Here is a 14411-nt window from a genome sequence, read left to right as displayed (position 1 = left end):
AATGCATGCTTACATGCATCAAAAGATGTTCACAAAAATGTTTATTGCAATATTATTTGTAGTAGACAAAAGTAGCAGAATGGATAAAATCATAAAATAGAATGACAGTGATAAAAATAAACTATAGCTTCATATAAAGAATCTCATGAACTTAGTATTAAGCAAAAGAAGCCAGACATTAAATATGTACTGTGTGCTTCTATTTATCAGGAAAAGCTAACCTAGAATGTTAAAGGTCAGGATAATAGTTGTCTTCAGAGGAAATCAGGAGGTTTCTGTAATGCAGATAATTGTTTTGTTTTTAATTTCAGAGTTTGTTCACTTCGTGATAATTGTTGAGTTTTTCAACTGTGAGTTCTCACTTATGTTTATTATAATTTTTAAAGTTTTCAAAAGAAGAATTTAACCTATGTTACTACCCTAGATAAAGACACATGGGCCAGATTTATTCTCTTATCTGAAACAACTAAAAGAGGGCCACCTAAAAGGGTTAATAGAAACAATCCCCAGAGGTCACATAGGGAGAAGGAGTATTTTCTGTTCTCAGCTGGAGTAGAAAGCTTAGCTCCTGGGACAACTGGTAGAGTACTCAGAAGGATTTTTGCCTCAGTGGTAGTGGGAACAAAATTAAGCGTAGGGTAAATGCTGTTATAGTCTCACATAACAACGCACAAAAGGAAGATTCAAAAGGCTCAAACTACTTCTGCATAACTTAACTGTGTTCTCAAAATTTGAGAATATTTATAAGATTAGAAAAATACCCAGCACCTAACAAGATAAAAATTACAATATCTGATATTCGATCAAACAATATCACGCAGGAGGAGTGACACCAAGGAAGATGGCTGAGTAGAAAGCATGAGGAATCTATCTCTCCAACTAGACAACAACTGTGTTGGCAGAATCTGTCTGATTTAACTGTTTTGGAATTCTGGAGTCTGTTCAATGGTTTCCATCTTTCAAAGGAAGACTTGGCCAGTAAACTATGGGCAATTTCATTCAATTGCACCCTTTAACATGGTAGCAGCTATTCATTTCCTACCCTCCATGCCTGTGACAGGAAGTGTTCCTAGAGCAGCTTACAAGAGCCAGGATGGGCAATAAGAATCTTGTCCTCCAAATATGAGAGATCTGTGTTCTGATTATGAACTGCTGTTTTAAATCACAGAGGTGCAGATACAAAGGCAAGCTACCATTTTAACCTGCACTGGGTGGAAGCTTCTTTCAGGGGATTTAAACAGACAGTTTCAGGGGTTTTTCCCCTTACTTTTCCTTTTTCCCCTTTTGGGAGCCAGACATTTAAAGATTAGAGCATTCAAATGCAACTGTATTTTCAAGGGAACTTAGAAAGTCACCAAGCATGCCCATAAAAAGATGCAGTTTCGGAAAACACCTGAGAAGAGCTGAAATTTACACCTCAGGCCGATCCATGGCACATAGTAGACACCATACAACACTAAAAACAACCACCCACCCTGGGAGAGAAGGAGAATCTGATTTCCAGACTTACAACATTATGAGATTCAGATGTCCAGTTTTCAACAAAAAAAAATCATAAAGTATACAAATAAATAGGAAAGCATGTCCCAGTCAAAGGAAAAAAAATTACAGAAACCATGAGGAAGAACTTAAGACATTATCAGATAAAAGCTGAGAAAGTACATTACCACTAGAACTGCCTTATGAGATATGCTAAAGGGAGTCCTTCAGGTTGAAATGAAAGTACTCAATGTTGTGTGAAGAAATAAAAATCTTTGGTAAAGGCAAATACATGGGAAATTATAAAAGCTAGTATTGATGTAATTTTGGTTTATAACGCCACTTCTTATTTTCTACGTGATTTAAAATACAAATGCAGGGCTTTCGCTGGTGGCGCAGTGGATAAGAATCTGCCTGCCAATGCAGGGGACACAGCTTCGATCCCTGGACTGTGAAGATCCCACATGCTGCGGGGCAGCTAAGCCTGTGCGCCACAACTACTGAGCCTGAGAGCCACAACTACTGAAGCCTGCGTGCCTAGAGCCTGTGCTCTGCAACAAGAGAATCCACCACACTGAGAAGCCTGTGCACTGCAACAAACAGTAGCCCCCACTCGCCGCAACTAGAGAAAGCCCTCGTGCAGCAACGAAGACCCAACACAGCCAAAAATACAATAAATAAATTGAAAAAAATTTTTAAAGATTTAAAAAATACAAATACATTAAAAAACAATTACAAGTCTGTTTGGGGGCACACGCTGTATGAAGATATAATTTGTGATATCAGTAATTGAAAGGAGTGGGGACAGAGCAGTAAGGGGCAGAGTTACTATATGCTATTAAAGTTTAACTGGTATAAATTCAAGTTAAGAGTTTATAACTTTACAAAGTTATGTGTAATTCTCATGATAAACACAAAGAAAATAAATATAGAATACACTCAAAAGGAAATGAGAAGGGAATTTTTAAATTTCACTAAAAAAAAAAATTTAAAAAAACACAAAAGATGACAGCAATGAAAGAAATGAGGGGGGAAAAGCTATAACACAAATAGAAAACAAATAACAAAATGGCAAAAGTTAAACCCTCCTTATCAGTAATTACTTTAAATGTAAATGGATTAAACCATTTTATCAAAAGATAGGGATTAGCAGAACAGATTTTTTAAAAAACCAATGGGGCTTCCCTGGTGGCGCAGTGGTTGAGAGTCCACCTGCCGATGCAGGGGACACGGGTTCGTGCCCCGGTCTGGGAAGATCCCACATGCCGCAGAGCGGCTGGACCCGTGAGCCATGGCCGCTGAGCCTGCACGTCCAGAGCCTGTGCTCCGCAACTGGAGAGGCCACAACGGTGAGAGGCCCGCGTACCCCAAAAATAAATAAAATAAAAAATAAATAAAAAACCAATGATCCATGCCCTCTGTAAGAGACTCACTTTAGTCCAAAGACCCAAAGAGGTTGAAACTGAAAGGATGGAAAAAGATATCCATGTAAGTAATACCCAAAAGAGAAGTTGGGCGTTATATTAATATCAGAAAAAATAGACTTTTTTTCCCCACTGGGGTATAGTTGCTTTACAATGTTGTGCTAGTTTCTGCTGTACAATGAAGTGAATCAGCTATATGTATACATATATCCCCTGCCTCTTGGACCTCCCTCCCACCACTCCCATCCCACCCATCTAGGTCACCACAGAGCACTGAGCTGAGCTCCCTGAACTATACAGCAGGTTCCCACTAGCTATCTGTTTTACACATGGTAGTGTATATATGTCAATCTCAATCTCCCAATTCATCCCACCTCCCCTCCCCACTCCCATCCACATGTCCATTCTCTACGTCTGCGTCTCTATTCCTGCCCTGCAAATAGGTTCATCTGTTCCATTTTTCTAGATTCCACATATATGCATTAATATATGATATTTGTTTTTCTCTTTCTGACTTACTTCACTCTGTAAAGTCAGACTTTAGGTCCATCCACATCTCTACAAATGACCTAATTTCATTCCTTTTTATGGCTGAGTAACATTCCATTGTATATATGTACCACATCTACTTTATCCATTCATCTGTCAATGGATGCATGTTTCCATCCATCAGGACTTGGTTGCTTCCATGTCCTGACTATTGTAAATAGTGCTGCAATGAACATTGGGGTGCATGTGTCTTTTTGAATTACGGTTTCCTCAGGGTATATGCCCAGTAGTGGGATTGCTGAGTCATATGATAGTTCTATCTTTAGTTTTTTAAGGAACCTCCATACTGTTCTCCATAGTGGCTGTATCAATTTACATTCCCACCAACAGTGCAAGAGGGTTTCCTTTTCTCCACACCCTCTCCAGCATTTATTGTTTGTAGATTTTTTGATGATGGCCATTCTGACTGGTGTGGGGTGATGCCTCACGGTAGTTTTGATTTGCATTTCCCTAATAATTAATGGTGTAGATTTTTTGATGATGGCCATTCTGACTGGTGTGGGGTGATGCCTCACGGTAGTTTTGATTTGCATTTCCCTAATAATTAATGGTGTTGAGCATATTTTCATGTGCCTGTTGGCCATCTGTATATCTTCTTTAGAGAAATGCCTATTTAGGTCTTCTGCCCATTTTTTGATTGGGTTTTTTTTTTAACATCTTTATTGGAGTATAATTGCTTTACAATGTTCTGTTAGTTTCTGCTGTGTAACAGATGAATCAGCTATATGTATACATATATCCCCATATCCCCCTCCTGCATCTCTTTCCCACCCTCCCTATCCCACTCCTCTAGGTGGTCACAAAACACTAAGCTGATCTCCCTGTGCTATGCAGCTGCTTCCCACTAGCTATCTGTTTTACATTTGGTAGTGTGTATATGTCCATGCCACTCTCTCACTTCGTCCCAGCTTACCCTTCCCCCACCGTGTCCGCAAGTCCATTCTCTACGTCTGCGTCTTTATTCCTGTCCTGCCCCTAGGTTCATCAGAACCTTTTTTTTTTAGATTCCATATATATATATGTTAGCATATGGTATTTGTTTCTTTTGTTTTTCTTTCTGACTTACTTCACTCTGTATGACAGACACTAGGTCCCTCCACCTCACTACAAATAACTCAATTTCATTTCTTTTTATGGCTGAGTAATATTCCATTGTATACATGTGCCCCTTCTTCTTTATCCATTCTTCTGTCAATGGACACCTAGGTTGCTTCCATGTCCTGGCTATTGTAAATAGTGCTGCAATGAACCTTGTGGTACATGTCTCTTCTTGAATTATGGTTTTCTCAAGGTATATGCCCAGTAGTGGGATTGCTGGGTCATATGGTAGTTCTATTTTTAGTTTTTTAAGGAACCTCCATACTGTTCTCCATAGTGGCTGTATCAATTTACATTCCCACCAACAGTGCAAGAGGGTTCCCTTTTCTCCAGCATTTATTGTTTGTAGCTTTTTTGATGATGGCCATTCTGACTGGTGTCAGGTGATACCTCATTGTAGTTTTGATCTACATTTCTCTAATAATTAATGATGTTGAGCAGCTTTTCATGTGCATCTTGGCCATCTATATGTCTTCTTTGGAGAAATGTCTATTTAGGTGTTCTGCCCATTTTTGATTGGGTTGCTTGTTTTTTTGATATTGAACTGCATGAGCTGTTTGTATATTTTGGAGAATAATTCCTTGTCAGTTGCTTCATTTGCAAATATTTTCTCCCATTCTGAGGGTTGTCTTTTTGTCTCATTTATGATTTTCTTTGCTGTGCAAAAGTTTGATTGGGTCCTATTTATTTATCTTTGGTTTTATTTTCATTACCCTAGGAGGTGGGTCAAAAAAGATCTCTCTGTGGTTTATGTCAAGGAGTGTTCTTCCTATGTTTTCCTCTAAGAGTTTTATAGGGTGCGGTCTTACATTTAGGTCTTTAATCCATTTTGAGTTTATTTTTGTGTATGGTGTTAGGAAGTGTTCTAATTTCATTCTTTTACATGTAGCTGTCCAGTTTTCCCAGCACCACGTATTGAAAGACTCTCTTTCTCCACTGTATATTCTTGCCTCCTTTATCATGGATTAGGTGACCATAGGTGTGTGGGTTTATCTCTAGGCTTTCTATCCTGTTCCATTGATCTATATTTCTGTTTTTGTGCCAGTACCATACTGTCTTGATTACTGTAGCTTTGTAGTATAGTCTGAAGCCAGGGAGCCTGATTCCTCCAGCTCCATTTTTCTTTCTCAATATTGCTTTGGCTATTCAGGGTCTTTTGTGTTCCCATACAAATTGTAAAATTTTTTGTTCTAATTCTGTGAAAAATGCCATTGGTAATTTGATAGGGGTTGCATTGAATCTGTAGATTTCTTTGGGTAGTATAGTTATTTTCACAATATTAATTCTTGCAGTCCAAGAACATGGTGTATCTCTCCATCTGTTTGTGTCATCTTTGATTCCTTTCGTTGGTGTCTTATAGTTTTCTGAGTACAGGTCTTTTACCTCCTTAGGTAGGTTTATTCCTAGGTATTTTACTCTTTTTGTTGCAATGGTAAATGGGATTGTTTCCTTAATTTCTCTTTCTGATTTTTTGTTGTTAGGGTATAGGAATGCAAGAGATTTCTGTGCATTAATTTTTTATCCTGCAACTGTACCAGATTCATTGATTAGCTCTAGTAGTTTTCTGGTGGCATCTTTAGGATTTTCTAGGTATAGTATCATGTCATCTGCAAACAGTGACAGTTTTACTGCTTTTCCAATTTGGATTACTTTTACTTCTTTTTCTTCTCTGACTGCTGTGGATAGGACTTTCAAAACTCTATTGAATAATAGTGGTGAGAGTGGACAGCCTTGTCTTGTTCCTCATCTTAGAGGAAATGCTTTCAGTTTTTCACCATTGAGAATGATGTTTGCTGTGGGCTTGTCATTTATGGCCTTTATTATGTTGAGGTAGGGCATAACTTCTATGCCCACTTTCTGGAGAGTTTTTTTCATACATGGGTGTTGAATTTTGTCAAAATCTTTTTCTGCACCTATTGAGATGATCATATGGTTTTTATTCTTTAATTTATTAATATGGTGTATCACATTGATTGATTTGCATATATTGAAGAATCCTTGCATCCCTCAGTTAAATCCCACTTGATCATGGTATATGATCCTTTTAATGTGCTGTTGGATTCTGTTTGCTAGTATTTTGTTGAGGACTTTTGCGTCTATTTTCATCAGTGATATATGTCTGTAATTTTCTTTTTTCGTAGTATCTTTTTCTGGTTTTGGTATCAGGGTGATGGTGGCCTTGTAGAATGAGCTTGGGAGTGTTCCTTTCTCTGCAATTTTTGGAAGAGTTTGAGAAGGATGGGTGTCAGCTCTTCTCTAAGTGTTTGATAGAAGTCACCTGTGAAGCCATCTGGTCCTGGATTTTTGTTTGTTGGAAGATTTTAATTGCAGTTTCAATTTCATTACTTGTGATTTAGTCTCTTTATATTTTCTGTTTCTTCCTGGTTCAGTCTTGGAATATTGTACCTTTCTAAGAGTTTGACCATTTCTTCTATGTTGTCCATTTTATTGGCATATAGTTGCTTATATTAGTCTCTTATGATCCTTTCTATTTCTGCAGTGTCAGTTGTAATTTCTCCTTTTTCATTTCTGATTTTAGTGATTTGAATTCTCTCCTTTTTCCCCCCCCCCTTTTTTTCTTGATGAGTCTGGCTAAAGGTTTATCAGTTTTGTTTATCTTCTCAAATATCCAGCTCTTGGTTTCACTGATGTTTGTTATTATTTCCTTCATTTCTATTTCATTTAGTTCTGCTCTGGTTATTATGATTTCTTTCCTTTTACTAACTTTTGGTTTTTTTGTTCCTTCTCTAGTTGCTTTAGGTGTAAGGTTAGGTTGTTTATTTGAGATTTTTCTTGTTTCTTGAGGTAGGATTGAATTGCTATAAACTCCCCTCTTAGGACTGCTTTTGCTGCATCCCATAGGTTTTGCATCATCATATTTTCATTGTCATTTGTTTCTATTTTTTTTTTCAAATTTGGAAAAGGGTCTTTAATTTTATTGAAGCTCATTTTTCTGGGCTCCATTGAATAGGGCTCTAACTTTGGGTGTATCTCCAACTTCAATGATTTTGGCTCCAGCTAACAACTGCAAAATCAAACCAGATGTTACAATTGGGGAGATACCCAATTGCATTAAAGTTCCTCTGTTGGATGCAAGAATAACTCCCATCCAGTAGAAAGGATCTGCAGAATCTGATGACATGATTCCAAATAGTGGTATCTGACAACATACTAAGAAGATGAAGAAAGTTATAGGAGTCCATAGTACCTTTTTTCTAAACTGGATTTTCCTTTCAGGTTTCTGAGTATCTGGTAGAACTGCACAGAAAGGTTTGATAACTTCTAAAACTTTGATACCCTTGGTGGCAGCTAGGGCAACCCGGGTGGGCCCAGCGACCTTGGGGAGGCCTTCAGTACGTGGGCCTCTCACTGCTGTGGCCTCTCCTGTTGCGGAGCACAGGCTCCAGACGCACAGGCTCAGCGGCCATGGCTCACAGGCCCAGCCACTCCACGGCATGTGAGATCCTCCCAGACCGGGGCACGAACCTGTGTCCCCTGCATCGGCAGGCGGACTCTCAACCACTGTGCCACCAGGGAAGCCCGTGTTTGCTTTTTTTTACAGTTTTTTTTTCCTGTAATTGATTTCTAATTTCATAGTGTTGTGGTGGGAAAAGATGCTTGATATGATATCAATTTTCTTAAATTTAGTGAAGCTTGATTTGTGACTCAAGATGTGATCTATCATGGAGAATGTTCTGTGTGCACTTGAGAAGTAAGTGTATTCTGCTGCTTTTGGATGAAATGTCCTATAAATGTCAATTAAGTCTATCTGGTCTAATGTGTCATTTAAAGCTTGTGTTTCCTTATTTATTTTCTGTTTGGATGATCTGTCCATTGGTGTAAGTGGGGTGTTAAAGTCCCCCACTTTTATTGTGTTACTGTCTATTACCCCTTTTATGGTTGTTAGCATTTGCTGTATGTATTGAGGTGCTCCAATATTGGGTGCATAAATATTTATAATTGTTATGTCTTCTTCTTTGATTGATCCCTTGATCATTATGTAATGTCCTTCGTTGTCTCTTGTAACAGCCTTTATTTTAAAGTCTAGTTTATCTCTTATGGGTATTGCTACTCCAGCTTTCTTTTGATTTCCATTTGCATGGAATATCTTTTTCCATCACCTCACTTTCAGTCTGTACGTGTGCCTAGGTCTGAAGTGGGTCTCTTATAGACAGCATATATACAGGTCTTGTTTTTATATCCATTCAGCCAATCTGTGTCTTTTGGTTGGAACATTTAATCTATTTACATTTAAGGTAATTATCAATATGTATGTTCCTATTACCATTTTCTTTATTGTTTTGGGTATGTTTTTGTAGACCTTTTTCTTCTCTTGTGTTTCCCACCTACAGAAATTCCTTTAGCATTTTGTTGTAAAGCTGGTTTGGTGGTGCTGAATTCTCTAAGAGTTTGCTTGTCTGTAAAGCTTTTGATTTCTCCATCAAATCTAAATGAGATCCTTGCTCGGTAGAGTAATCTTGGTTGTAGGTTTTTCCATTTCATTACTTTAAATACATCCTGCCACTCCTTTCTGGCCTGCAGAGTTTCTGCTGAAAAATCAGCTGATAACTTTACGGGGATTCCCTTGTATGTTATTTTTTGCTTTTCCCTTGATGCTTTTAATATTTTTTTCTTTGAATTTAACTTTTGTTAGTTTGATTAATATGTGTCTTGGCATGTTTCTCCTTAGGTTTATCGTGTATGAGACTCTCTGCGCTTCCTGGACTTGGGGTGCTATTTCTTTTCCCATGTTAGGGAAGTTTTCAACTATAATCTCTCTGAATGTTCTCTCAGACCCTTTCTTTTTCTCTTCTTCCTCTGGGACCCCTATAATTTGAATGTTGGTGCATTTAATGTTGTACCAGAGGTCTCTGAGGCTGTCCTCATTTCTTTTCATTCTTTTTTCTTTATTTCTTTAGTTTTTAATTTATTTATTTTTGGCTGTGTTGGGTCTTCATTGCTGCACGTGGGCTTTCTCTAGTTGCGGCGAGCAAGGGCTACTCTCCGTTGCGGTGCATGTGCTTCTCATTGTGGTGGCTTCTCTTATTGCAGAGCACAGGCTCTATGCACGCAGGCTTCAATAGTTGCAGCATGCGGGCTCAGTAGTTGCGGCATGTGGGACCTAGCGTGTGGGCTTCAGTAGTTGCGGTGCGTGGGCTCAGTAGTTGTGGTGCATGGGCTCTAGGCTATGCGGGCTTCAGTAGTTGTGGAGTGTGAGCTCAGTAATTGTGGCTCGTGGGCTCTAGAGCGCAGGCTCAGTAGTTGTGGCACATGGGCTTTGTTGCTCCACGACATGTGGGATCTTTCCAGACCAGGGATCGAACCCGTGTCCCCTGCATTGGCAGGCAGATTCTTAACTACTATGCCACCAGGGAAGTCCCTTCGTTCTTTATTCTTTATTCGGCTTCTCAGCAGTTATTTCCACCACTCTATCTTCCAGCTCACTTATTCGTTCTTCTGTCTCAGTGTTTCTGCTATTGATTCCTGTAGTGTATTTTTCATTTCGGTTATTGTGTTATTCATCACTCTTTGTTTGTTCTTTACTTCTTCTAGGTCCTTGTTAATCATTTCTCATATTTTCTTGATCCGTGCCTCCATTCTCTTTCTGAGATTTTGGATCATCTTTACTATCATTACTCTGAATTCTTTTTCAGATAGGTTGCCTATTTCCTCTTCGTTTATTTGGTCTTATACGTTTTTACCTTAATCCTCGTCTGTAACATTTTTTTGTTATCTTATTTTTTTTGATGGGTGGGGCTGTGTTCCTGTCCTGGTAGTTGTTTGGCCTGAGGTGTCCAGCACTGGAGTTTGCAGGCAGTTGGGTGGGGCCGGCTCTTGGTGCTGAGATGAGGACCTCCAGGAGACCTCACACCAAGTAATATTCCCTGGGACCTGCAGTTCTTTGTTAGTCTAGCAGCTGGGACTTGGCGCTTGCACAACAGGCGCTCAGGCCTGACAACCAAGATCCTGCAAGCTGTGCAGCATGGTAAAAAAAATCAATCAACAAAAAGAAAAGAGCAGAACAATAGCAAAGACTAAGAAATAAAATAAAATTAGGGCTTCCCTGGTGGCGCAGTGGTTGAGAGTCTGCCTGCCGATGCAGGGGGACACGGGTTCATGCCCCAGTCCGGGAAGATCCCACATGCCGCGGAGCGGCTGGGCCCATGAGCCATGGCCGTTGAGCCTGCGTGTCTGGAGCCTGCGCTCCGCAACGGGAGAGGCCACAACAGTGAGAGGCCCGCATACCACACACACACAAAAATAAAATAAAATAAAATAAAATAAAATAAGAAAAATAAAAAATATATTAGAAAAAAATAACAATAAAAATGAAACAACCACAAAACAAAGCAGAACCACAACAGCAAAAAAATTTTTTAATAAAATAAAGAAAATAAAAAATATTTTTAAAAATAAAAGATAAAAAAATAAGTTAAAAAAATTAAAAAAATAAAAATTCCCTGATGCCTCCTCGTCAGTGTCCTTGCCCTTATGGTGAGCTACAGCTTCCTCCCACCTTCCCAGTAGGCCTCCAAGACCTCTAGGTAGGTCTCTGGACCTGCTGTATCAGCCCCACCTCTGTATGTGTTCTTCTCCCACAGGGGCTGGTGCAGCCAGAGGAGGCCTTGGAAGGGGGCGGTGCTTGGCCCGCCTGGACTTGCACAGCCAGAGGAGGCCCTATCAGGGGCGGCACTCGGGCTGTGTGCACGCACGTGGCTAGAGGAGGCTTTGGTGGGGGTGGGGCTCAGGCCCAGGACGCCCTCGTCTGGAAGAGGCTTTGTTGGGACAGTTCACGGTCTGTCAGGACCTGTGTGGCCCATGGAGGCTTTGTGGGGGAGCTGTGCTCAGGCCGCTGGGAACAGCACGACCCACAGAAGCCTTGTTGGGGGCGGTACTCAGGTCTGCCAGGACCCAAGCAGCCAAAGGAGGCCCCAGCTGGGGCACAGCTGAGGCCCAGGACCCACGCACTCAGAAGAGGCTTGTGGGGGGGGGGGCTCAGGCCCAGGACCAGCACAGCCGGAGGGGGCCTCAGATGGGTGGGGGTTCAGGCCTGGGACCCCAGCAGGCTTGCTGGGGCCTGAGCAGGCGGGTGAGAAGTATTCCCCTCCAATCCCCCAGTCCCCTGAAGGTCCCTCTTCGTCCCCACTGTCCCATGTCCATGAGTGGGCACCTCTGAGCGTGGGAACATTTCCCCTCCCCCATCCCCCCTCAGGGGTGCTGGTCCCATCCCACCTCTGCTTTTTTTTTTTCACACACACTGTATTTTATTTTTACAAGATATAAATAAACTGACACCAAGCATTGTAAATGGATGACCACAATAAAAGCAACAATGATTGCAATTACCAAACACGAAGCACACTCATACTATGTCATAATATTGACATTCAGTCCAGTAATCCTCCACTGTAACAGCTCCTTTACTTTGCAGTGAAAATTGATTTGTATATTTTTTGCCTCTGAGTCCTTGTGGGATTTTTTTTGTTTTTATTGAAACAGAAAGTCACAAATATTATAATCATCCTCATCAGTTCACTCAGTCCCATGTAATTAATTTTTTTTCATCTTGATCTTTGTTAACACTTTTATGAATTCATCAGTTTTCCATTAGAGTTCTGAAAATGCTTATTCATTCAGTTCAGCAGTATAGTCAGTTACCAGAAACCTGTATTTGTCAGTCTTTTCCATGAATTCCTTGAAGATGAAACACTTTTATAGGAACATTTTTGCAAAAGTATCAGAGAACTGTCTGTAAATGACAAAAGACTTAAAAATGACCACGGATAAAGATTTGATGAAAGTTCATAATAATGCAATTGACAAGGAAATTTAGTTATTTCTGAGATATACATTTTAAAATAATAACTAGAATTATGACTTATAACATTATACCAGAACATATAAGATTTTTAGAAATTTCATGTAATGTCTGAAACATTTATATTAACATATTTCCATACAAATAACCCAAAGAAAGTTCAGTATTAGTGTCTTTTTTGTTTGTTTGTTTGTTTGTTTATACTACAGGTTCTTATTACTCATCAATTTTATACACATCAGTGTATACATGTCAATCCCAATCGCCCAATTCAGCACACCACCATCCCCACCCCACCGCGGTTTTCCCCCCTTGGTGTCCATACGTTTGTCCTCTACATCTGTGTCTCAACTTCTGCCCTGCAAACCGGTTCATCTGTACCATTTTTCTAGGTTCCACATACATGCGTTTATATACGATATTTGTTTTCCTCTTTCTGACTTTCTTCACTCTGTATGGCAGTCTCTAGATCCATCCACATCTCAGCAAATGACTGAATTTCATTCCATTTTATGGCTGAGTAATATTCCATTGTATATATGTACCACATCTTCTTTATCCATTCATCTGTCAATGAGCATTTAGGTTGCTTCCGTGTCCTGGCTATTGTAAATAGTGCTGCAATGAACATTGTGGTGCATGTGTCTTTTTGAATTATGGTTTTCTCTGGGTATATGCCCAGTAGTGAGATTGCTGGGTCATATGGTAATTCTATTTTTAGCTTTTTAAGGAACCTCCAGACTGTTCTCCATAGTGGCTGTATCAATTTACATTCCCACCAACAGTACAAGAGGGTTCCCTTTTCTCCACACCCTCTCCAGCACTTATTGTTTGTAGATTTTTTGATGATGACCATTCTAACTGGTGTGGGGTGATACCGCATTGTAGTTTTGATTTGCATTTCTCTAATAATTAGTGATGTTGAGCAGCTTTTCATCTGCTTCTTGGCCATCTGTATGTCTTCATTGGAGAAATGTCTATTTAGTTCTTCTGCCCATTTTTGGATTGGGTTGTTTGTTTCTTTAATATTGAGCTGCATGAGCTGTTTATATATTTTGGAGATAATCCTTTGTCCATTCATTCGTTTGTGAATATCTTCTCCCATTCTGAGGGTTGTCTTTTCATCTTGTTTATGGTTTCCTTTGCTGTGCAAATGCTTTGAAGTTTCATTAGGTCCCATTTGTTTATTTTTGTTTTTATTTCCATAACTCTATGAGGTGGATCAAAAAAGATCTTGCTGTGATTTATGTCAAAGAGTGTTCTTCCTATGTTTTCTTCTAAGAGTTTTATAGGTCCGGACTTACATTTAGGTCTTTAATCTATTTTGAGTTTATTTTTGTGTATGGTGTTAGGGGGTGTTCTAATTTCACTCTTTTACATGTAGCTGTCCAGTTTTCCCAGCACCACTTATTGAAGAGATTGTCTTTTCTCCATTGTATATCTTTGCCTCCTTTGTCATAGATCAGTTGACCATAGGTGCATGGGTTTATCTCTGGGCTTTCTATTTTGTTCCATTGATCTATGTTTCTGTTTTTGTGCCAGTACCATATTGTCTTGATTACTGTAGCTTTGTAGTATAGTCTGAAGTCAGGGAGTCGGATTCCTCCAGCTCCGTTTTTTCCCCTCAAGACTGCTTTGGCTATTCAGGGTCTTTTGTGTCTCCATACAAATTTTAAGATGATTTGTTCTAGTTCTGTAAAAAATGCCATTGGTAATTTGATAGGGATTGCATTGAATCTGTAGATTGCTTTGGGTAGTATAGTCATTTTCACAATATTGATTCTTCCAATCCAAGAACATGGTGTATCTCTCCATCTGTTGGTATCATTTTAAATTTCTTTCATCAGTGTCTTAGAGTTTTCTGCATACAGGTCTTTTTTTTCCCTAGGTAGGTTTATTCCTAGGTATTTTATTCTTTTTGTTGCAATGGTAAATGGGAGTGTTTCCATAATTATTCTTTCAGATTTTTCATCATTAGTGTATAGGAAGGAAGAGATTTCTGTGCATTAATTTTGTATTCTACAACTTTACCAAATTCCTTG

The 14411-nt window shown here is 39.5% G+C and overlaps 1 protein-coding gene across 1 annotated transcript in view; it reads right to left on the bottom strand.

The window, feature by feature from the left end:
• The window catches only part of FAM186A (family with sequence similarity 186 member A), a gene marked incomplete at both ends in the record, with an annotated part of 76124 nt that extends 68432 nt beyond the window's left edge, over nt 1-7692 (bottom strand). Inside the window, 1 exon segment of the mRNA XM_079937500.1 lies at nt 7531-7692. Within this exon segment, the coding sequence (XP_079793626.1) occupies nt 7531-7692 (162 nt within the window).
• Nucleotides 7693-14411: the final 6719 nt, after the last annotated feature.

Source organism: Stenella coeruleoalba (assembly GCF_951394435.1).
Source record: "Stenella coeruleoalba genome assembly, chromosome: 11".
NCBI classification, from domain to species: domain Eukaryota; kingdom Metazoa; phylum Chordata; class Mammalia; order Artiodactyla; family Delphinidae; genus Stenella; species Stenella coeruleoalba.
Note: the sequence above shows the minus strand (reverse complement) of the source record. Positions and strands in the feature narration are given on the sequence as shown.